The sequence below is a fragment of the Myodes glareolus genome, chromosome 13, assembly GCF_982192425.1.
Source record: "Myodes glareolus chromosome 13, mMyoGla1.1, whole genome shotgun sequence".
NCBI lineage: Eukaryota > Metazoa > Chordata > Mammalia > Rodentia > Cricetidae > Myodes > Myodes glareolus.
The window spans coordinates 54,495,039-54,520,522 of record NC_142038.1 but is presented as its reverse complement, the minus strand read 5'-3'; the positions used below and the strand labels follow the sequence as shown (position 1 = coordinate 54,520,522).

The window sequence follows — 25,484 nt, the reverse complement described above, 5'->3', positions numbered from 1 at the left end:
GCATTTTGATTGGGTCAGAGCAAATAGGTCAATTTGATATAGAGTTAAACTAAGAAGTCATAAGATTGTCCACTAAAACAAAACCTTATAATCTCATTTCTCTCTTTAAGCCAGCGTCCTAGCACAAAATTTTCCAAACATGCTACAAAATTCTTCCTATGTGTCCTACAGATCTGAATGTATAATAATTAACCTATTTGGGAGAACAGATCCCCCTTGCCCACTCTGTCTTTTCACTTAGCCAGCTCTCCACACCAGCAGCACTGAAAAATCAGTCTAAATTACAGAGATGATGATGATGACCATGATCATGATCATGATCATGAATCACCTGGTCTTTGACCAGACAATCTACCAAAATGAGGGCTCTGACTCCATAGTACTGAGAATAGGGATAGGTGAGGTTATGTGCTTCTAAAAAGTACATAATGGTGCCAGTGCACAAGGGGATTGATAATCAGAAAGGTGTTGGAGTGGTCTTAATGGCAAAGAGCAACAGCAAGGAGTGTCATTTACAAGCATGGGCAAACACACTGGGCACAGGAAACACAGGGTCAGAATATACAGCCACACAATGAAAGTTCATGGAACAGAAACAGAATAGCATTTTAGTTCAAATCATGCAGTCTGAAGTCAGATAAACCTTATTGCAAGTCACAGTACCATCATCTGTGGTCTCTATGACCTTAGAAAGTAGCCTAGGCAGACTAAACATTCATTCTTCTAACCTTGAAAAATAATATTAATAGATTCAATCTTATGATTATTCTGACATATTTGTAGCCAGGAAATGGCCAGCTGTGGGAAAACTAATAGTTTGGCCTCGTAAAGTGGTTCTGAATTATAAAATGTATAATGTGTGTATTATAATTATAACACAGTGTCTGACACCACATAACAACAAGATACATTCTTGTGTTATTTTATTCTAAGACATGTTTGTGTGCACATATGTTACATATATGTTTTGAGGAATGAGGCTGATGGACTTGGTATGTGACTTAGTAGTAGAGTGCTTGCTTATTATGGCCAATGCTTTGTGCTTAATCTGAAAAGAGCCAGGATGGGAAGCAATGGATATTGCTTGTCTATTACCATCTGCAGACCTACTTGCTCTTCCCCTAGTTCTTCTGTCAGTGACTTTTGTAGAACAACTTCTCCTCACTGTGATTCCATTTCACGCCTGTAATATAAGTATGTAGGAGTTTCTACTTCACGTCATTATTGTAATATTAAGCTAATATTCTAAGGTACTTACAGAACCTAGGACATAGAAAATGTTGATTCTACTGCATGTACTGGCTTTGTGGAAGCCTAGTCTGTTTGGAAGCTCACCTTCCTAGACCTGGATGGAGGGGGGAGGACCTGGGACTTCCCACAGGGCAGGGAACCCTGACTGCTCTTTGGACTGGAGAGGGAGGGGGAGAAGGAGTGAGGGGAGGAGGAGGGAAATGAGAGGAGGTGTAAATTTTTAATAAAAAATATATAAAATAAAATAAAAAATAAATGCAAAAAAATAAAAAGATAGATGATCATGAAGATGAAAATACATAAACATATGGTAGATAAACATAGAGCAGCTCCACACATGCTCTATCTCTCTATCTAATCACCTTGGCCTAAATAACCTATGGGTAATTGGTTAATTTCAATAAACCACTAAATATTTATAGGTGAAACAACTGATTAATAATAAAAACAAGACAATGCTTTTTTCATTATTTTTATTTCTTTTTTCTTTCCATTTTTGAGGCAAGGTTTTGTCTGTGTTGCCCTGGCTGTTTTGGAATTTACTCTGTAGAAAAGGCTGGCCTCCAACTCACAGAGATCCACTTACCTCTGTCTCCTGAGTACTGGAATTAGAGTTGTGTACCATTGTAACATGAGGGCCTGCTTGTTGGGGTTTCTGCCCTGCCCAGTTTTCACAGCCAGTAAGCCCCAAACAAAATCACACAGAAGTCTCCATAAGTTATAAACTGATTGGCCCATTAGCTCAGGTTTCTTATTAGCTCTTATAACTTATATTAACCCATTATTCTTATTTATGTTAGCCACATGACTCAGTACCTTTTTCAGCAGGGTAGGTCACATCTTGCTTCTTTGGTGTCTGGATAGAACTGGGGAGTAATGGGCTTCCTCCTTCCCAGAATACTCCTGTTCTCATTGTCCCACCTCTACTTCCTGTCTGGTTGTCCCACCTATACTTCCTGCCTGGCTACTGGTCAATCAGCATTTATTTAAAACACAATTGACAGAATACAATTGTCCCACACCGCACCACCACTGCCTGGCTAAGACTATATATATATATATATGTGTGTGTGTGTGTGTGTGTGTGTGTGTGTGTGTGTGTGTGTGTGTATGTATATGTGTGTGTGTGTGTGTGTGTGTGTGTGTGTATTTTTTTGCAGGGAGGAAGTTTCAAGACAGGGTTTCTCTGTAGCTTTGGTGCCTGTCCTGGAACTAGCTCTTGTAGACCAGGCTGGCCTCACAGAGATCTGCCTGCCTCTGCCTCCCAAGTCCTGGGATTAAAGGCGTGTGCCACCACTGCCCAGCTTGACAATATATTTTAATGTTGTTCCCTTTCTCCGGTCCATCTTCACAGTGGTGAGAAAAGAATATATAAAAACAATTAGAATGTCAAATATGTTTTGAAAATTCTGTTATATTTTTTATTTTCTTTTATATATGTGAGTGTTTTACCTATATGTATATCTGTATGCCACATGTTTGCTTGCTGCCTGCAGAGACTAGCAAAAGACCTCAGATCTCCTGGAACTGGAATTACAGGTGATGGGAATTGAACTTAAGTCTTCTGGAAGAGCAGTGTCTTGGTCACTTTTCTACTGTTGTGCTAAGATACTATTGAATGCAGAGAGATCTGGTGCTTAATAAAACGAATCCCAAACTAGCTCAGAACTAAGAAATATGCAGGTATTTATTAATAGATAAAACTTACAATCAGGATTCTCTGCATGAACAATGGATAAAGATGAGATCCAAACAAACCAAACCAGCAAAACCGGGGTCTAGGGGGAAAGGCAGAGAGGAAGAGCACTGGATGTGCTTCAGTATCCATTTAAATAGTCTATTAGGCCATGCCCCAGTAGGCGGGTAGTTGTTAGCTATACACCTTCCTGCAGCATACTATGACCAAGGCAACTTAAAAAAGAGTTTATTGGTGCACTGCAGTTTCAAGGGGGAAGCCAAGACCATCATGGCAGAAACCATGGCATCAGGCAGAAGGGCATGGCACTGGAGCTGTAGTAGAGAGCTTATATTGAAACCCCCAAGTTTTCCCCAAGTGACACGCCTCCTCCAACAAGGTCAAATATCCTAATCCTTCACAAACAGTTCCACCAACTTGTAACCAAGTATTCAAACCTATGCACCTTTAGTGGCCATTCTCATTCAGACCACCACAAGCAACCAGTACTTGTAACCAATGAGCTGTCTTTCTGGACCCACATTTATTTATTTTCAGGTTAAAAAAAACTTGATACAAAGGAAAAAGGTTTCTTAAAATGTGCACAGGGCGCTGGACTAAGAAAAGTCCAAGAAAGTCCCTTGAAGCCTCTCCTTGCTCTCATCATCACCGGACCCTCCCAGAAAAGCTCTAAGGAGGGGCTACCAGGTGACAGAATCTACTGCTCTCAAGTGTACTGTTTCCCTACTTTTTTTAAAAAAGATCATCCTCAATGAGAACAAGTCAAACCAGGTAGAATCCATGAGATATACTCTCTGTATTTGTATTTTAGTTATCCATGTTCTGAAGTCATATAACACTAGTCTGCGACCTCAGGACTGATATTCACAGGTTTAGATACAAACAATTGGCCATTCTGAACATCATTTAAAATATTGCTCAGAGCATATTTTCATAATGTCTCTTGTGAAATGTTTTGTAAGAAGCAGTATCATTCAGAAAAAAGCCGAGAAAGCGCTATTAAGAGGGAGCAAAGCGAAAGCTAAGAGGAGCAGTTACACGGCTGGTCGCTCCCTTAGATATCTTGACTGACTGACTGATTCCAGTTCATAAGACTTGAAAAAGGTAAAGCTAGAGATAGTGGTTTTCTAAATGAGATGTACCTTACAAGATATCATGGATGTATTTTACAGTCTTCCTTGGTTTGGGGCTGGAAAGTTTATCCTGCTTGCCCTATAAAGGTAATATGTCACTGTTTGTGATGGCAGGCACAGTTGAAGAATGACTCAATAGCCACAGTTCTATTAGCTAAAGAAGAAAGAAGTTTTGGAGGACAGTTAGTGATCTTCAATATCCAAACATGGTATCATAAAATAATATTTAAGTGAGTCATACTGAAAATTAGAAATCATGAAAAAATAAGTATCTCTTAAAACCAGTGTTTTCTAATGTTTTGTACCGAGTTGTGTAGGATCTCAGTATGCCCATGAAACAAATAAATTAAGTCCTCCAATTCTACCATTCCACAGCCATAAAAATTGTTTGTAATGAATAATTTAAAGTCATACTGTTGCTCCTGTCTTCTGTGTCCTTCAAAATATACTGATATCGGTATTTCCACCACTCCACCATATATTCTGTACGTACTTCTAAAAGACTGTTTACTCAACTTGTCAGAAACTGAGATCACTGAGGAGACAGTCCTCCACATAAAACTGTAGAAACTAATTTTACCTCTGGGCGTACTTGTAGGAGGTTAGCTTGATCAGGTTAACTGAAGTGGGAAAACTCACACTGTAACTGGACAACACCTTTCCCTAGGCATGAGTCTTGAACTGTCTAAAAGAGGAGAGAGTGAACTGAGTAAGCATTGATTCATCCATCTCTAATCCCTGATTATGGATATTACATGACAAGCTGCTTCAGTCTTCTGTTGTCATGGCACAAAGAACTGTATTTTAAGCTATAAATTGACATAAGCTTCCGTGAGTTGCTTTTGCCAAGGTGTTTGTCAAGGTGGACAAAGAAATTAAAGTAAACTTAAATATACTCTACTAGTAGACTCAGGATAATGCAAACTTGGACAGCTACTTCATAACAGCTTGCTGATTTGAGGAAGGCAAAGTATCTGAGCTAGAGTCTATCTACCGTGACCAAGATGTAATTGTTACTAACATTCCAACAGGTACTACATTAATATTTTGCTACTAATGCTATGTGTTTACTTGTTACAAAACAGCAGTGAAAATAAAATGAAGGCCACTATCAGGATGGCAAAGCAAGCGTTGGTCTAGGAGAGCAGCGAAGTTCAAAGCAGATATGGTACCAAAAGCAAAGCAAACGAGTGGAGGTAGAGTTGAAATAATTAAAAGTAAGCACAGAGGTAAAATGGCTTGGTGTAGTGTGAACTTGGGGCCATGTAAGAGCAATATTTGGAAACTTGATTTTAAAATTAATACATTATACATAAACAAAGCCTGAGTTTAGGGAGATCACCAATTTTGGTAATAACTTGTCATAAGGAGTCAGTGTTTAGACTTCATGAGAGGAAATGACAGGCAGAGTAGAGAAAGGATGACTAATCAGATAACCATAGGGAGAGTGACAAAGTAGTTGAGACAAGAAGTCGAGAAAAAGGAGAAAATCACATCCGTAAGACAACGCATATCCAGTGTGCTGACATTGTGGTGTGCTCCGCATTAGGCTGGAATATGAAGATGGTGTAGGGTGACATACAACCCCAACTAATCCTTATCCAACCCAAGCTTCTCCTCCTCTTACCCACATGACAGTCATGTCATGTTTGCCTGTAAGTGAAAGCACATCACCAGCAAGTGTTTGAAATGAAAAAAAAAATTAAAAGAATGAAGTCGGAGAAGAGAGGAAACACAGGAACCAAGCAACATCTCAAGCTCGTTGCTGGGGATGAAAAGTGAATCTGAGAAAAGAAATTCTAAAAGCCAAATTTAAAAAGTGGAAAACAGCAATTAGATCAACTCTGTCACGGTCTTACCATGTTTCCTTTTTTATTATTTGTTTTGTTTTTAAGACAGGGTCTCTCTGTGTAACCCTGGCTGTTCTGGAACTCACTGTATAGACCAGACTGGCCTCTAGCTCAAAGATTCTTGCATGCCTCCACTTCCACCTTTATCAAATATTTATATGCGTGTATGTATTTGTGTGGTGTGTGTGTGTGTGTGTGTGTGTGTGTGTGTGTGTGTGTGTGTGCATTGTGGGAGCAGACAGAAGACAACTTTCAGGAGTTGTTCCCTCCTGCCACTGTAGGTTCTCAGGGTCAAGTTCAGATTGTCAGAACTGCACACTCAGCACTTTTCCCACTGAGACATCTTGTTAACTCAAATTTTTCAGTGTTTTTAGCCACAAATTTCATCAGAAAAAGTATCATAAGTAAAAGGAAATGCTTTTCAAAAAATGTTGTGACTAAATTAATAAAGAAAAATATATCCTGATACCGCATAACATAATATGTCTACTTCTTCCAGTCAGGTTGTCTAGAATGCACAAAGACACTCTTAAGAGAAGAAGAAAAGAAATGGTGAATTTTACTAGAATTAAAAAAAATCTGTATTGGTAAAAATTTACATAAGCAGCATTAAAAAGAAATCACCAGAAACTTACGAGAGTACCTGTAAGTCACCTGACTCAGAAGGACAGTTTCCCTAGTTGTCAACAACCTTTTAGACTACACATCAGCAAAGCAATTGAGCAGATGCTCACAGAACAGTAAATACAAACAACACTTAGGCACACATAAACTCAAGACATTTACTCTAAACTCTAAAGTAGCTAACTAAAAACAGACTGCTTATAATAAAATAAAATGAAAGTGAAACAACCTTGAAATAGTTCACTAATTTTGTCTACTATTTTAGCAATGAATAAATAAAAATAAAAATCGATAATTTTGATAACTTCCTTCAACAACAGGGAATTGTACAAGACTGTTTTACTAGTATATGTATGGGTAGATGATAGATAGATAGATAGATAGATAGATAGATAGATAGATAGATAGATAGATACATAGATACATAGATACATAGATAGATACATAGATAGATACATAGATAGATACATAAATAGATTGATAGATGATAGATAGATAGATACATAGATACATAGATGGATACATAAATTGATAGATGACAGATAAATAGATAGATAGATACACAGATAGATAGACAGATAGATGATAGATAAATAGATAGATGATAGATGGATAGATAGATAGATAAATGATAGATAAACAGATAATGTGTATCTCAGTTACATATGAATATGTCATTAATCTAGGCATTTTAGTTTTAGAAATTCATCTTACAGATACTTTATATCTGGAAAAATGTGCTAGATGATAAGTGAACAAGATTGTTTACTGAAACATTGTTTTGAATATCAAAATTAAATAATTTTCAAGACAGGAAACTTTAACCCAATTGACTGTACTTTTCTCTTGATGTTCTTTGGTTCTTCTGTTGTTGTGTTTTTGTTAGGCAGAATCTAGCAAAGTTTCTGAGGCATGATCCTTCAGAGTCAGATTCCCAAAGGCTGAAATCACAGCATATGCCTTCCATTTTTCATTCTTCTCAAGACATGATATATATTATATGTATGTGTGTGCACATATGACTACATTTTGCCTGTGCCTATTTATATACTCTTTTCATGCATAGGATGTGTTAGATTATTGTTTTTGGTTTTGTTTTTTTTTTTTTGCTACAGCCAATATCTGATAAGCAATTTGGAGAAGAATTATTTACTTTAGCTCACAGTTTCATGGCCAAGGAACATGTCCTTGGGGCTCTGTCCGTGGTGGCGGCATGATCTGGAAGCAGAAACTGGGCCTGATCCAGAGGTTGATTATAAGCCTCAAGTCCTATTCCTAGTGACCCTTCCTTCAGGTAGGCCCACCTCCCCAAGGTTTCACAATGTGTCAAAGCATCACCACAGGAACACTAGAGAAATGGCTTAGAGAGTAAGAGTATATATTCTGCCTTGGCGTGATGGCATTCACCTTTCTCCACAAATGGAAGCAAAGGCAGAAGCAAGCAGAATTTTATGAATTTGGGCTAATCTTATCTACATAGTTTGTTCCAGGACAGCCGTGGGTACATAGTAAGACTCTTGTAAAGAAAACAGTACGTATTTCTCTTGCATAGGACCTGAGTTCATGTTCCAGTATCCACCACTTGGGTAACTCTAGCTCCAAAGAACTCTCTCTCTCTCTCTCTCTCTCTCTCTCTCTCTCTCTCTCTCTCTCTCTCTCTGTCTCTCTCTCTGACATTGTTGGGTAACTGTACTCATGTGCACATGTGCACACAGAGAGACACAAATACACATGATTAAGAATAAAATCAATCTTTAAAAATAAAACATGTCAGCAGCAATGACTCCTGCCTTTAATCTCAGCACTTGGGAAGCAGAGGCAAATGGGTGTGAGTTCAAAGTCAGCCTGGTGTACAGAGCTAGTTCCAGGACATCTAGAGCTACACAAAGAAAACCATCTAAAAAAAGCCCACAAAATTTAAAAAAACAAAAAACAAACAAACAACAAAAAAAGAAGCAGTACAGAAGGGTTCCAGTGTTTAAATAGAAAAAAACATGGTGGGCATTTCACTCTCAAGCCTCATCAGAGGGTTACATTGTTATATGCTATTCCGGTTCTACTTCAAATAACATTTTATCCTTGACATTGTTCCATGTTAGATATTTTATTTCTTATAGCAATACATCTGAATGGAAACTCAAATGTTGGATCAGCATTTAGTGGATGTTTATCATCTCTATTCATACATGTAAATTTTTAGATATCCAATATATTATGAAATAAATATATGAAAATGATTAAATGAGACCCATCATTTTGTATACTTTCAAAAATTAATAAAAATAAATGTTCAAAATACAGCTTAAAATGTCTTTACATTTCTTTCTAAAGATATTATGTACACATATGTACTTAGACATTTTTCATGTATATGCGACATTCCAGCAAGTTTTATACATCAAATTCAGAGGGATAATTAACTTTCTCAGAGACCCTCCCTGGGATCTAGCCAACCAGAATGAACTTTAAGGACACACACACACACACACACACACAGAATTATTAAGGATATATTCTATCTGAAAGAGGAAATTCTTAAAGTGGTTGCTTAACTCAGAGCACAAGCCACTGTGGGTAGTATTCAGGGGAGATTCTTGGAGAGACTGAAGCACATCGCATGTGAAAGAAGCTGCCAGCTACCCAACTCTCCTAACAGCCACTATCTAATGATGTTTGTGCATAAAATAGGACGAAATTGTGAAGAAATTATACAATAGAGTCTAGTAGCTTCATGATTTTCTCGCAAATCCTGACAATTGTTGTCAACTATGAAAAAAGTTCACTTAAAAATGGAAAATTGCAGACTTTCTTATAACTTATCTTTCACCGTTCAGAATAAGGACACAGATTCTAGATATTAGATTACTAGATTAAGAACCACTGTCTCCTTTGCAATGGTTATAGAACGATGGTATCACAAAGTAGATACCAATAGTGGGAAAACAGACTTCATATTATGACACATTGGTCACTACTGCAGTTAACTGACTTAGTCGGGGGCCCATGGGAAACAAAGAGCACATTCCACCTTAAAAACTGCAGTATGATTTAATAAATCAACTATGTACAAAGGGTATAAGAAAAGAAATAAACAATAACTACTTAATTTATCATATAAATTGCTCCACTTTTGAAAATAAAAGGAAGAGTCATTAATAAATTACTCTGGGCCAATGTTTCTGACACAGCCAAACTGTAACTGTTGGGATAATGCAGGACACCAATGGGAAACAATATGAAGCTGTTAGCAACCCTAGATCAAAAAAGACGAAATGATGGAATAGTTAATTACAGAGCTTGTCAGAGCAAGATGAAAAGGCTCAATAACTGTGCCTTGCTGATAAAGGAATCAGGAAAACATTACCATTTACAATAACCACAAATAACATAAAGTATATTGAGGTAACACTAATCAAAAAAGTTAAAGACCTGTATGACAAGAACTTTAAGTGTTTGAAGAAAGAAATTGAAGAAGATATCAGAAAATAGAAAGATATCCCATGCTCTTGAATAAATAGGATAAACATAATAAAAATGGCAATCCTACCAAAGGCAATCTATAGATTCAATGCAATTTCCATCAAAATCCAAAAACAATTCTTCACAGTTCTCAAAAGAACAATACTCAACTACATATGGAAAAATGAAAAACCCAGGGTAATCAAAACAATCCTGTACAATAAAGAAACTTACAGAGGCACCACCATCCCTGACATCAAACTCTATTATAGAGCTACAGTAATGAAAACAGCTTGGTATTGGCATAAAAACAGACAGGTGGACCAATGGAATCAAATCAAAGACTCTGATATTAATCCACACACCAATGAACACATGATTTTTGACAAAGAAGCTAAAATTATACAATAGAAAATTGGCATCTTCACTAAGTGGTGCTGGTCTAACTGGACGTTTGCATGTAGAAGAATGAAAATAGATTCATATCTATCTCCATGCACAAAACTCAAGTCCAAATAAATTAAAGACCTCAATATAAATCCAGCCACACTGAGCCTCATAGAAGAAAAAGTAGGAAGTAGCTGTGAATGCATGGGCATAGGAGACCACTTCCTAAATATAACACCAGTAGCACAGACACTGAGATCAACAATTAATAAATGGGACCTCCTGAGACTGAGAGGTTTCTGTAAAGCAAAGGACACGGTCAACAAGACAAAATGGCCACCTACTGAATGGGAAAAGATCTTCACCAATCCCACATCATACAGAGGACTGATCTCCAAAATATAGAAAGAACTCAAAAAACTAGATATCAAAATACCAAATAACCCAATTTAAAAATGGTGTACAGATCTAAACAGAGTTCTCAACAGAAGAATCTCAAATGGTTGAAAGACACTTATGGAAAAACAAAGCAGACTTTCCATAAAAATTTGTCTCTACTTTCCAAACTTAAACAGAGTTTTGTGTGAAAACTGAACTACTTTAAATATACTGGACAAGCTACGTATAGTGACATTTGGGGCAAGGAGCTCAGCAGTTTGAGGCCAGCCTAGGCAAGACACACTTGAAAAAAGAAAAAAAGAGAGAGAGATTTATGAAAAAAAGCGAAGAAAGATGAGAGAAAAGAAAAATGAAATTCTGAACAAACTGAAGAGGTGGGGTAAAGAAATAAATTTGGAAAGAGGAAGAAAATCAGGTATGGTAGTTCACTTCTATCATCCCCGTACTCTGGAGGCTTCAGCAGGAGAATGGCCACAAGCTTGAGGCCAGCCTGGGCTACAGAGTGAGACGTTGTGTTAAATATATGTTTTTGAAAAGGAAGAAGAGAAAGAATAAGCAAAGCAAAGAATGAGAACCATTATTAGTATATGAAATTATTAGTGTATTGAGGAAGCGAGTGAATATTTTCTCAGTGAGAGCAGGAGAAAGTATGGTTAGGCCACGGATCATCTTCAGGCCTAGCCCATGGGTGAGAATATTGGTTGCTAAACCCCCTGAGTAGTCACACAGATCTTCCAATGATCTCACTCCTATTTCCTACCAAGTGCAAGATGCCCGAGTCTTAATCCAACCCAGGATTTCCCACACTGCACATACTGTTCAGACCTTCAGCATTTAAATACACGGAATAAGATAAAGCCGGGAAGCTCTCCAGCCAACAGGAATTTCCACAGAGATGCCCTGGCGTGGTGGTTGCCCCAGGTAGGCTTAAGTAGATTCTGAGAAGGTGGCACCAATGAGCCAACCAAAGAAATCTGTGTAGCCAGCTCCTTTGAGTAGGAAACATTCCCGTGGTGGCTTTGGCGATAGCTACAGGTCTAAGAAAACTCAGCTTCCCCTAATGCATGAGTAAGCTGTAGAAACTGCTACCGTCTGCCCTGTGTCTCAGTGGTTTGAAACCTCAATTATTCCTTTTATCTCAGTTGGTTTTTTTTCCAAATTCTTAATAGTGATCGTTCTATGCCCTTTCTGTGTCTGCTCTCATGTCCTCATTCCTTGATCCCATTTTTACCATAGTTTTTTTTGGTTTTGTCTTATTTTGTTCCTGTTTTGTTTTACCTGCTTGCTTTCTTGTTTGTTTAGCTTTGACATTGTTATAGTAATTTCTAATTTTCCCAACAGAGTAAATGAATACTGAATAAATCAGTATTACAAACCATGCCCTGATTTAAGAATCTCAGAGGAGAGAGAGAGAGAGGGAGAGAGAGAGAGAGAGAGAGAGAGAGAGAGAGAGAGAGAGAGAGAGAAAGAAAGTTGGAAAGCAAACAAAATATGATGTTTTGTTTACATCATAACAAATTACAATTTGTTACAATTGTAACAACAAGTTACAATTAATCACTGTAAAATAGAAGCTCAAATAAATACAGCTTCAAAGGTACTGGGGTAATACATAGGTAGGAGAAATGTAAAATTGAGTGAGCGCTGTACAGCTCCAGCCTGTGAGATTACGGTAGGAGTCCTGCAAGTCAATGGGGAACAAAGAACAGCTGCACAGGTTGATCTGTGTCCTTGGGTGTCTGTGACATCTCTCTTGCTCCCCTCGCCCCGGAGTATACATGACCCTCCACCACAACTCTCCTAAAATCTCTTCCTTCTCCTCCCTTCATGTTAGAATCCCACCCTATGGGTTTAATATAATGAATGAAATGATGAGATACCATGTATGGGAGACAAAGGCGCAAAAATCCTAAAAGGGTTCTATCTCACTAGGTTCTGGACTCAGTTCTTCTGAAACTCGGTCTGTGTTAGCGCAACTGAGAGTTGTTTTCCTAAAAATGCCTAATGTTGCATCTCCGTGATCAGAATCCCATCGCAAAGGTTTGGAAGAGGCAAGGTCAGGAAATGTTCAGAGTCTATGATCTTAGAATACTATTTGAGGGAAGCGTGGAAAAATGGAGGCATCTAGAAAGAGCTTGGAGCCAACACAGGAGAGATGGATGAAAATCTCAAAGTAACCATGAGCCTACCAAAAAGGTTTGAGGGGAGAAAGTCAGTATAATTGAAATGGCCTAAGGTGTCACATGATTACCAGTAAGGAAACTAGAGACCACAGGGACAAATATATAGGCGATGTACTTAGCAAGGAGACACCTTCCAAAATCCCTGAAGGAGGCACCATGCCTTCCTCAGATCTACCTAGATGTACATAGACTGTAGACACATGTTTGAAACGAGTAACAAAAGATGGCAGGTAGGCTGGGTACACCCCCAAGGAAATGCAAGTCAAACCTCATCGGGAAAAACAGGTTACTGTTTGCCATTCTTGCCCCCATCAGCAATCACTCCTGGGCCCTGAAGCAAATGAATCTGTCTAAAAGCTTTGAGAAGGAAAGCAACAAAACTGAAGTGACCTGAAAGACTACACTGACTACCAGGAAAGAAGCTGGTTCCCTACAGGGCAAGGCAAGTAAGCCGGGATGGCAAAATCTGCCACCATTTCCTTTTCTTTGTCCCTTGGAACTATCCCAATTCAGTGACCACATCAGGATCTTCTGCCTGTGCAATATCTAGCTACTGATCAGAATCACGTCTGATGTCACACCAGATGAATCAGGCTTTGGCATCTTCCCACATCACTGCAAGAAGTAGCGATGGGAAGGGGGGGGGGGAGAGTATATGATGCCACGTTCCAGGCATGTTATCATAACAAGTCTAAAGCTTGCAGTGATCCAGAAAAGTCCATCTTGAAGGCTGTACTTGAAGTAGATACTTTCTCACCCCCCTCCTGCTACCACTGCAATCTTTTATTCCTAGTCCTAACCCTAAATGCCAGAGAACTGGGTCCAGCTGTACTGGTCCAGCTGTTGAAGACCTTCTGGGAAAAGTTCACCTCTGGCTACAGTCTGTGCTTTTCCCGCATTATTTACCAATCCCTGTGCTCCTTCCCTGGCTCAGCGTGGTCTGTGACATTTGAAGGGGCTCACGTGGAGCACCCAACTTTATCTCTCTGAGCGATGACTCCTAGGAACTTCCCAAGGACCAGATTGATGCAGGCTCCGACACGCAAGAAGGGGGGGGGGGGGTTTGAACTGAGTGCTAGGAGGGCCTGGGGCAGCCGGATGAACTCCAGCAGAGTAGGGGTTCATCTCAGCAGCTGGGGCGATTTCGGTCTTCACTCCCTGCTCCCGGTACTGGCGCTGCTCCAATCAGGAAGCTGCTAGACATCCTCTCAGGCGCTCTCCCTGACTCACTTGGCTGCTCCTGTCTTGTACTCCCTTTCCTGGATCTACAAGGGTTTGAAGTACAAATCTGAGCCCGCCGTCTAGACCCTATCTCCATCCCTGCCATTGGTGCTAGGACGCACACCTGAGGCCACCCCAAATTTCTCAGGCTGGTTGAGGCGGGGTGGGGGAGGGGGGATGAGGAGGCAGGGAGTCTGAGCTGCCTCAGATCGGGCGGGTCAGAAGCTGTGCGTACTCCAGGAGGCTAACATGCTGGACAGGTCCCCAGCAGCTTATAGCTTAGACCAGACCTCTCTGTGCACGCTTATGAGACTCCACTACTCTAGTGCGGCATCTCCACTCCACAAACGTCTAGATAATGGAGCTGGATGCTTGACTTTATGCTTTTAGAAAATCTTTACACTTTTAAATTAGAGGAGCCCCCAGTACACGAAATGCCTACCCCTACCACAACTACTTTTCTTTACCAAACGTAGGTGTTGGCCCTGAAGTTTTTGAAGTTGAGACTCATTGGACCTTTTGTCATACAATTCAGTTTTTCATTGTTCCTGTTCCCACTATTTTGGCCACAACCCCCCCCCCCCATGCCGGTTCAATGCCTTCAGTAAAAATTATTTTAGCCCGAGACCGCATTCCTTCTCAAAAATGCATCATGCACAAACACCGAGTTCCTCAGTAGCCTTGAAGGGGGAAAGCACCAACTCAGACTCAGCAAAGAAGATATTTGGGGTGTACAGGATGGCAAAGTATCAGTCACAATCCCTTAGAGTGACTGTGGGTGGCAGAAGGTGTTTTTCCCCAAGCAGAAAGGATCAGTCATACTGCCCAGTAGGAGAAAGATGCCAAAATGAGAGGGTGTCCATCCCTAAAAACATATCCAAGCATGTAACAAGTGTTTAGGGCAAAGAGGAGAGAGAGGGGGAGAGAGAGAGAGAGAGAGAGAGAGAGAGAGAGAGAGAGAGAGAGAGGTGAGGGAAATTCCTGATGATTTTGCTAATATTAAACTTCCATAGATTTGGCTAGTCCTATTTCTTTTCTTTTACATCATCAATTTAGAATTCTATAAAGAAAGAATGACATCAAAGAAAATCATTGGCCTAGAAGAAAAGAGCCCGTAGGCGTTTAGGTGTTATATATACGGAGTCAGAAAGCACTGGGGCATCAGGGAGACTCCAGCTTCAGCAGCAGCATGGGTGAATATGGACCTTGTATGGCCTGGGGAGGAGAGGGGAGGGCTGATGCCTGAACACAGTCCTTGCAGGTCTAGAGGGTCTCCACGCTTGGAGGGGAAAGCTCCCTGTGAGCTGGAGTTGGAGCTGGGTTTCGGTGAACATTTCCTTACTATGTGTCTTTTCAGTTCTTCTCAGGGACCTCTTCATCTTGCAAGTTGTAGGGCTCGTGTTCACTTACAACTTTTCTAATTGTAACTTCAAGGAGATTTCAGATATATATTCTGAAACAATTTTCCCTGACCTGAGTGAATATTTGAACGGGGTAAGTGAAGAGACTTTTTTTTTTTGAAGTATATATACATATTCTCATGAAGGAAAAGAAAGTAAATATACTTACGAGCCACAGTTCAACTTTCAAGGAAAGGAAAATAATTTAGAAAAACTATCCCAAAATTTCTTAGAAGTAGGATTTTAAATATCTTGGCATATAAAATGAGTATCTGCATTGCTTTTATGGAGTGAGCAGAGGCTGGTAATGGTTATGGATCTGGGTCTACTCCTTGCTATAAAGGGGAAATCTTGAGATAAGAACTCAGGAGTTGGGGTAGCTAAGACATGGAGCTGCGTTTTAAAGCTTTCTGGTGTTCTAGATCTTACAGGATACTGTAATGAGATGTGGGACACTTTAATTTTTAAAATATGTAGTAGTAACTATTTCTCTATAATCCACACTCTTAGGTATAGTGTGAGTGAGTGGCAAGTATGAATGATTATAAAGCCGTTGTAGACATTTAAAGAATGGTCCTTAGTTGGAAATGGCTAGTAAGGGCTAGGTGCAGGTATGCCTGCTTGGGTGGGACTAGGGCTCCCTCTGAAAGCTAGCAAAAGCAGAAAACTAAATGTTTCATCACATAGGGTCAAGTCACTGGGTTGAAATTACTTTCAGAGAGCCCTGGAAACCTGGAAGCAAAGGGCGAGGGAACGTTTTTTCCCTCCGACTCAGATCTTTTTCCTAATTCTTTCTTCCAGAGCCTGTTCGACCAAATCGAGCTCTGTGAAAACGTGGTAAGTAAAGTGGTCGACAGTGCTGGCTTTCCCTGGGGTGGCGGGCATCCGGGAAGGGTATTGGGGAAGAGCCCCAGGCTGCTGCTGAGCTCCAGGAGATGCTGCTGGCTGCTGAGCCGATAGGAGACATCTGGGCTGCCAGAGAGAGGCTCCAGCCAGTCTAGGACGCCACTTCTCGGTTTAGAAGCAGAAAGCCCCCGTTGGCCGAGTAAGATTGCAGTAGGAACCCGTTTCTGTCCCGGGAAGAAAGGCCAATGGGAAACCCGGAGGAACGAAGTCGAAATTCCTCCCCGGGTCCCGGGGCATCTACTGTCAGCGCTGCCTCTTGACAACCTCCTTGGAGGCTGGGCGGAGCCAACTGGGGAGGAAACCCTTCCAGTAGGCGCTCTCGGCTACTCTTGCCAGGCCCCTCCCTCCTGTGGGTTGATTCCATTTTCCTCTCTCAATCCAGACTCTGGGTTCTGATTCCAGACACTTCCGTTGTGTCTTCCGTTCCTCTCCCTTTCTGCCCCTTTTCATTCAGTTTTTAATTTCTGGCATTTTCTTTGCTCCTTGAACTCTGCCGCGTGTGAGCAGACAGACTGTCTCACGAAAATCGAATACCATACTCTCAATCCTATCCCTGGCTGCCCGTCACTCCCCGAGAAAACATTCGCGTTGAAAACGAAAGGGACCCTCACTAAACATTGCCCAGGCTACAATGAAACTCAGGTAAGCCCAAAGCATCAGATGCTAACTTTGCAATGAATGGAGAGAAAGGATCCCTGACTTAACCTGGGGCTTTAAGTGCAATGATTTTTTTTTTTTTTTTTAAACTCTGATTTCATCTTTTCGGGAGCAAATGAGCCGGGTGGTCTGTCGAACTTAACAGAGACATCCAAACATAGTCCACCTCTACTATACTGTTGTTGTTCTTTGGCTTGAATTTTGGTTCTAAATCTAAGTCGGTGTTTTAAGGTGTGATCAGTGAGCCTCCCTCTTAAGTTAGCAGATTGTCCTCTTGGCTCCTTAAATATGACAGTTCAAACACCCAATTCCAGGGTACACAATCCATGCCTCCAAAATTCCTGGGTAGGGTGCCCCTTACAGGGTTGTTGTTCATTCTTTGCCTACACAGTCACTTTGTAGTAAAGTATTTTTCCTTAACATTTACATCAATCTTGAGCCTACTCCATTTCATCCACTTCACTGTCGTGTGGGTGGAATTGCAATCTCCTTTCATACAGTACTTGGGTGTGCAGTCAGTTAGGAATGAGCAGAGAATTAAGAGTAGGAACTCCAAAGGCAGCCTGCCTGACTTTGTGCTGCAGAGATGTGGATAAAGTACTTAGCCTAGGGTAAGCATGGTATTATTGCATCCCAGGCAGGGCTATTATGGGAATTAAATGAGTCAGCACATGTGAAAGCGCTTCGAACAGTGCCTGGCACGTAGGAGTAGTTCCTCAATGTTTCCTTCACTTGGCAAGTAGAGTATTTGCCTTCATGATGACATGCTTAAGAAAGATAGACATATGTTGTGTGTGTGCAGCCAAATATACATGTAAATACACAGGTAAACTTGTTAACTTGGTAGACTTTGGCTGCCTGTAACTCGAATGTAATTGTAAAGAAGACTGCTGTGTTTTAGGGCTTCAAGACTGAACCTGTAGAGTTCAATCAGCCTGGAAGCGGAAGCCACCTAGGTTGAGCTTGCACCAGAAAAAGAGAACTAGGCAGCCATATGAGAAGCCTGCTTGGCTCTCTGCCTTCTTTTCACAGAGACCCTAACCAATCTGTGGAGAGACACAATATAATTTATCAGTAGATCCAGAACCCAGGTTACAGACCTGATTAAATCTGTAGATTTTGTGTGGAAAGGGGAGAGCCTGGAGGAGTTCATGGGAGCATCTTCCCAGCCTAAAGGTGAAGCCAAAGAATACTATAAGAGTACTGTTTAATAACCCAGGAAATTCTATCCCTAGGAGGCTCAGTCTGTCACAACTCCAGAGCAATTCATTTGAAGACCTAACAAGCATCCTCTTCAAAGTGGGCCTTTGGGTATCTAGTGGGGTGGACGTGTGAGCAAGAAAACTTGGGTTTTGAAGAACAGACCAAGTTTGTTGAATTACACCTACAGAGACACAAAAGACAGCTCATGCCCTTTTCTTGTCAAAGAGATCATGAAATTGCAATTTTATTCTTTCATTTGATTATGCAATATATAGCTAATGTTTCTTACGTATAAAACTCTGTATTCAGTGTTTGGGGGAATACCCATGATGCAACAGCAGTGTGAGCCAAGTGAAATGACACCTACTCTGCAGTCCAGAAGAGTTTCAGATAGAACTCTCTGAGCCATTAGCAGAGGCTTTACGGAGGAGGTGCTGAGAGAGGCAGGGCTTTGGAGAAGCACATGCAATCATACAGTGAACAAGTATTTGGGGGATTTCTTGGGAAAGGGATATAAATAGAAACAAACTCTCACTCACCGCTTGTGAAAGGTAGCAAAACTAATGCTGAGTGTTTTCTCCTACTCCACAGAGAAACAATACTCCGGACATGAAGCAAGACATCAAAAGCATCTGCCTAAATCAAACCTCACAAATACAGTGGCTGTGGTTTTCTCTCTTTCAAACTCCAGAATATCAAACTCACCTTTCATTTTAGAGTATGGACATATATTGTGGTTTTAGTAGGTATAGTACTAAGGGTGTGACATTTAAAAGAACACTATTGCTTAATCTTTAATTGCAGAAGGGATTCTTAAGTTATTTATGGCAAATTACTACTGTGTAGTGTAGTCACTTTCATGGGAGATGAGCGCGGCCCCTCCAATGTCCATGGAACCGCCTGCACTGTTAATGACCGCCTCCTGAGCAGGGTCTCTCCTCTGCGCCTGCAGACACCTACTCTAGGGCAAGCCTAAAATGTAGTAGGGAAGGGAATTGAAGGTGGGAAACAAGTTGGAACCAACGACAGCATCTAAACCCTGTTTGAAAGCAAGACTGTTTCTGTCTGTAATGATTCTCCTAACATTCTTCTACTAAAATTTTACTGAGAAGAAAATGAGAGCAAAGGAAGTTGTCCAAGCAGTTACTGCTACAGTGAAGCAGCCTGAAAGAAGCTTCCTGAAGCTTCAAAGGCACTGCCGTGGCTGCACTGTGATCCAGCTGTGGAAGTGTCCAACAGACAACAGGGGCTATGGGAGCAGATCCTAAAGTGCCTTTGTGCGGCTATGAGATTTATATTTAAAGTTGTATATAATGTATTTCTATTTATTTCATGAACACTTTTTAAAACATACATGCTGCTTTGTAACTGATACATTTCTTAATAAAAATTATTCTCAAGTTACCTTCTTGTGAATGGCGTTTTTAAATTGGTTAAGCAATTTTCACATATTCTTTTCTAAGTGATGTCACTGTTGTTCAGATCTTCACATCCGCTCATACCAATATCCCATTGGTCACGCTTCCTTTTATTTGCTCCCGACCCTCCCATGGATCTCCATGGATGGCTGAAAATATTTAGACATAGGATTGGAGTGCATCATTTTCTCACATCCTTTTGTGCTGGTCACTCTTTTCTGCCGTGGATCTTCCCTTGCCTCGGTAGAGACAAAAGCGAGCAGTAGGTGTTAAACACTTTCCAGCGCACCTGTTGTAAAGTACGCTTTCCTTCACCCTCAGGTCTTCTGAGCACGGGTGGGAAAGGCCAAGCTCGGGCCAAGTAAGGGTATATGGAAACAGCTTATTCCATAGTCCCATCGCCAAGTAGAGATGTCCACCTGAAGATTGTTTTGGGTGCTGAAGCTAAGCCATCTAAGAAAACAAAGTCAAATGTCCCCAAACCTGTCTTATTCACCAAAGAGGAGCCAACAGTAAGCAGCAACTCAAGAAGTGCCCACTGTGAGCATCCAGTAACTAGTTAGAAGTGCCTACTGTGAGCATCCAGTAACTAGTTAGAAGTGCCTACTGTGAGCATCCAGTAACTAGTTAGAAGTGCCTACTGTGAGCATCCAGTAACTAGTTAGAAATGCCCACTGTGAGCATCCAGTAACTAGTTAGAAGTGCCTACTGTGAGCATCCAGTAACTAGTTAGAAGTGCCTACTGTGAGCATCCAGTAACTAGTTAGAAGTGCCTACTATGAACATCCAGTAACTAGCTAGGAAGTGCCCACTGTGAGCATCCAGTAACTAGTTAGAAGTGCCTACTGTGAGCATCCAGTAACTAGTTAGAAGTGCCTACTGTGAGCATCCAGTAACTAGTTAGAAGTGCCTACTGTGAGCATCCAGTAACTAGTTAGAAATGCCCACTGTGAGCATCCAGTAACTAGTTAGAAGTGCCTACTGTGAGCATCCAGTAACTAGTTAGAAGTGCCTACTGTGAGCATCCAGTAACTAGTTAGAAGTGCCTACTATGAACATCCAGTAACTAGCTAGGAAGTGCCCACTGTGAGCATCCAGTAACTAGTTAGAAGTGCCTACTGTGAGCATCCAGTAACTAGTTAAGAAAGCATCTACTGTGAGCATCCAGTAACTAGTTAGGAAAGTGCCTACTGTGAGCATCCAGTAACTAGTTAAGAAAGTGCCTACTGTGAGCCAAGGCTTCTGGCCTGAGGCTTGTGCTGAATACTCAGATAGAAAAGCAAGTAAGATGGAGCCCGTATCCAGAGAGGCTCAGAGTGGAGCTGAATAAGCAGTCATCAACAGCGTTAAACAAATTGACCAGTGTTGGTCAGTTAGTTTTCTTTTGCTTGGAACTAAATCAGGACAGGCAAGCTTCCAAAAGCCTTCCTCTAGATGACTTTCCCAGAGTGTTAAGTGGGCATCCTAAGAAAAACTCCAGTGGGTCCAGAAAAGGACAGAATTCAGTGACTTTCTGACTAAAAGTTGCGGAGGACTTACAGTTTAAACATGCTGACACTGTCTTACTGGAAGTACATCCTACCTTTTGTTAAACCATGAGGGAAAAGTAACAATTTTTCTTACATGCTTAGACCCGATTACCCAAAACTCTCTAAATGCAAAGAATAGCCTTGAGCATTAGACCAGGGAACACTGTTCCTGTTGTAGGGTTTCCAGTGTTCTCTCTTTTCCAGTCCTCAATTAACATGAGAGTTAGTTGCAGTTTTAGGAAGACATTCTAAGGGCTCATGGTTCAGTGAGTGATGGTCAGTTGTGGCTATCTGAGTTCAATCCCTAGAATGCACATAAAGATGGAAGAAGAGAAGCAAAGCTGTCCTCTTATCTCCATATGTATTCCATGAGTGCACACACTTGCCTGTACACACACACACACACACACACACACACACACACACACACACACTATTCATACAGAGCAAATAACTAAAAATATCATCTGCAGGCTGGAAATGTAGGTCAAGTGTCAAAACATTTGTCTGCCACGTTCAAGACCTTGGGTTCAATCTTTAACAGCATCACCCCACCACCACCACCCAGCTCAGAAACAAAAACGGGAAACAAGAATGTCATCTGACTGGTATTGCAATGTTTAAATATAGCTGCATTTTATAAAATCCATTATTTGCAGAGGACCAACTGATCAAGTTTCACTGAGTATTACTATAAAATGTGTTTAGGTGTAAACATGAAAGCAATAGTTTGTACCTGAGGATAGAAACCTAATTAAACATCGTTAAGTCTCAGATTCTGCACCTCTGAAGATAATGCTTCTAGCAGCTTTTGTTTATGGGAGTCAAACCACATAATAAGTGCAGAGCCCTTGGCAATGCTAAGGGAAAGACATGAAATGTCATGATTCCGACTCTTCTTTGAACACAAAGGGTGACCCAGGAGGAGTGAAGACTGAAACACAGAAGGGTGCAGAAGCTGCAAGACTCTGCCTTGGGGCTGTTTTGTCTATTACGGCTTTGAAGGAAAGAAGGCTGGGGTTTTTAAGTGTAACACTGTTGAGAGTCTTGCTATTTTGATTTCAACCAGATTGCCTGAGTTTATAGGACAGAGTACCAAAAGAAAGAGGTACACTGAGGAGGAAACCCGGAGAACTTTGGAAGATAACTCTTGTTGTTAGGGACAGCACTTAAAAGCCTATGCCTTGAGAAAATTACAAAAAAGAGAGGAAGAAATAATCAAACAACTAGAGGAAACAGTGCCCATTGCTTACTCCAAGCCAGAAAAAATGGCCTCTCACCAGGAAGATTGGGAAATTTGGTAACCATTAAGCTATGAGTAGGGTGCTGAACTGGTTAGTTTGTTGTCAACTTGACATAAACTAGAGTCATCAGAGAGGAGGGAGCCTCAGTTGAGGAAATGCCTCCAGAAGATCCAGCTGTCCCCCCAAGTTGTGAGCATATTCCCCATTACTCACGTGTCATGTGGCAGCAAGGGTGGGGGAGAGAGGCCCTTCACCTCCACACCTATCATTGCATTAGACAGATGGGAGAGCTGACCCTGAGGTCAGAAGGGCAGGTGAGCTGCCGCTGCCTGTCACCAGCTGCGGCACTTGGGCGAGCAGGCCCTGCACCCTGCCAGGGCAGCACAATAGAGCCAACCCATTGGCAGAGGTGTGGGCAAGCCTGCCCCGATATTATGAGGACAAAAGATCTGTCCCCATTACTTACCTGTCATGTCGCAGCATGAGCAGGAGAGAAATGTCCTCTCTCCTACCTATCAAATGTCTGAGGCTGGTGGGAGAGCTGGCCCTGAGGTCGTAAGAGTGGGAAAGCTAATCCTGTCTCTCATCTACGAACTCAGAAGAGTGACCCCTATGTTATGCCTGAGCAACACAGTAGAGCTGGCCCTGAAGGTGTAAGGGTGGGAGATCCGACTCTGAGGATACGAAAGCAGAACTGGTCCTGCCCTTTGCTCATCACTGCAGAGGGTGAATTCACCAAGGCAGTGCAGGAGCACTCATTCTGGTGGTGAGGACAAGAGAGAGCTGAGCTGGTGGGCTGACAAACCCAGCAACTACCCAAGTCCAGAACCAGGGTTATGGGTTGGCCCACTAATATTCACCCCATCTATGATCTGCTGGAGCATGTGAAGGTACTGGTCCTGCAGACCCAAAGTTTCAGGATTTCTACAGCACAGGGCAACAGTAGGATAACCCAAGACATGCTCCAGTGAGGATCCAGCATCAGTAGTGTGGCAGACACCGGAGACCCCAAACCAGACCAATGGCTCTTTGCAATGATGGCAAAGTGGCAAGTAAAGCCACATAGATGAAAAGGTTTACTGCAAGGCTCACTGTGTCATACTACATTTTCCATGATGAGATTCCCCCCACCCCTTGCTTTTCTTTTTTCTTTTTCTCTTAAATTTCATTGGGGGGTTGCTTCAAGGACAGAGGGCAGCTATGTGGGGACAGGAAATGAATGGGATTGAGATGCGTGGTGTGAAAGACAAAGAATAAATAAAAAGAAAGATCCAGTTTTTTAAAAATCCAGCTGCAGGGCATTTTCTTCATTAGTTATCAACTAGGAAGGTCCAATCCTGGTGGTCCTGGGTTCTATAAACAAGCAGGCTGAGCAAGTCGTAAGAGAGAAGTCAGTAAACAACATGGCCTCTGCATCAGCTCCTGCCTTCAGGTTCCTGTCCTGCGTGAGTTCCTGTCTTGACTTCCCTGAGTGAAGAAGCCTAATAGACTCTTCTCCAGTTTGCTTTGGGGTCAGGGTGTTTCATCACAGAAATAGATACCCTAACCAAGACAGGTGCTTACAAACACCTTACCTTTGCATGAAAGTGTGTACTCACTCATTAGTGGATTCTGGCCATTAATAAAGGACATTGAGCCTATAATTCGTGATCCTAGAGAAGCTAAATAGGAAGGTGAATCCAAAGAAAAACATGTAGGTATTCTCCTGGATATTGGAAGTAGACAAGATTGCCAGGCAAAAATTGAGAGCTTGGGGGTGGGAGGGTAGGGGTAAGGGGAGATGGGGAGAGAGAAGGGAGAAGGGGAGGATGGGGAGAGCTTGGGGGAATGGGACTGTTGGGATGGAGGAAGAGTGGATATGGGAGCAGGGAAGTATGGATCTTAATTAAGGAAGCCATTTTAGGGTTGGCAAGAGACTGGACTCTAGAGGGGTTCCCAGGTGTCCAAAGAGATGCCCCCAGCTTGTTCCTTGAGCAGCTGAGGAGAGGGCGCCTTAACTGGCCTTCTCCTATAGCCACACTGATGAATATCTTGCATATCACCATAAAACCCTCATCTGGCGATGGATGGAGACAGAGACAGAGACCCATATTGGGGCACTGGACTGACATCCCAAGGTCCTTATGAGGAGCAGAATGAGAAAGAACATGAGCAAGGAAGTCAGAACCGTGAGGGGTGTGCCCACCCACTGTGATGGTGGGGCTGGTCTAAAGGGAACTCACCAAGGTCAGCTGGACTGGGACTAATGGAGCATGTGATCAAATCAGACTCTCTGAATGAGGCTGACAAGAAGGGCTGACTGAGAAGCCAAGGACAATGGCACTGGGTTTTGATTCTACTACATGTACTGACTTTGTGAGAACCTAGTCTGTTTGGAAGCTCACCTTCCTAGACCTGGATGGAGAAGGGGTAGACCTTGGACTTCCCACAGGGCAGGGAACCCTGACTGCTCTTTGGACTGGAGAGGGGGGGAGGGGAAGTAGGGGGAGGGGGAGGGAAATGGGAGGAGGGGAGGAGGTGAAAATTTATAATAATAATAATAATAAAAGTTAAAAAAAGAAAGTGTAATTAGCCAAAGCTTCAATAATCTTACCTAATAAATATAAAAACAAGGTTTAAAAAGAACCTGTTCCTAAGTAACTTAGCAGTATTCCACAACAACCCCGAAGGATGCTTATGAAGTTAATAATGCTTCACGCAAATGCTCATACAATGATACACATACAGCATTAAAAATAAATATTTAAAGAACAAAAGAAAAGAAAGGGAGAGGAAAAATATGAAAGGATCTTGAGAGCAGAAACTTGGTAAGAATCATTGTGCTCTATTAGGCATGGCGGCACACCCTTTATCTGGAGACTGAAGCAGGCAAATCTTTATATGTTTGAGACCAGCTTGATTTACACAATGAGTTCCAGGCATCT

At 41.5% G+C, this 25,484-nt stretch overlaps 1 protein-coding gene across 1 annotated transcript; it reads left to right on the top strand.

Moving 5' to 3' along the window:
- The first annotated feature begins 304 nt into the window (after positions 1 to 304).
- Positions 305 to 19,773, top strand: Tslp (thymic stromal lymphopoietin). Its single transcript, XM_087896274.1, has 5 exons — positions 305 to 398; positions 15,471 to 15,697; positions 16,405 to 16,437; positions 17,014 to 17,151; positions 18,961 to 19,773. The coding sequence occupies exons 1-5, from the start codon at positions 305 to 307 to the stop codon at positions 19,084 to 19,086; spliced, it is 618 nt and encodes a 205-aa protein (XP_087752400.1). The 3' UTR covers positions 19,087 to 19,773.
- The last annotated feature ends 5,711 nt before the right edge of the window (positions 19,774 to 25,484 follow it).

Coding starts and splice junctions, on each gene's coding strand:
- Tslp (XM_087896274.1), top strand. CDS start 305: ATGATCATGATCATGATCATGAATCACCTGGTCTTTGACCAGACAATC. Junction 15,698..16,404: donor TGAGTGAATATTTGAACGGG/GTAAGTGAAGAG, acceptor TCTTTCTTCCAG/AGCCTGTTCGACCAAATCGA. Junction 17,152..18,960: donor CAGGCTACAATGAAACTCAG/GTAAGCCCAAAG, acceptor CCTACTCCACAG/AGAAACAATACTCCGGACAT.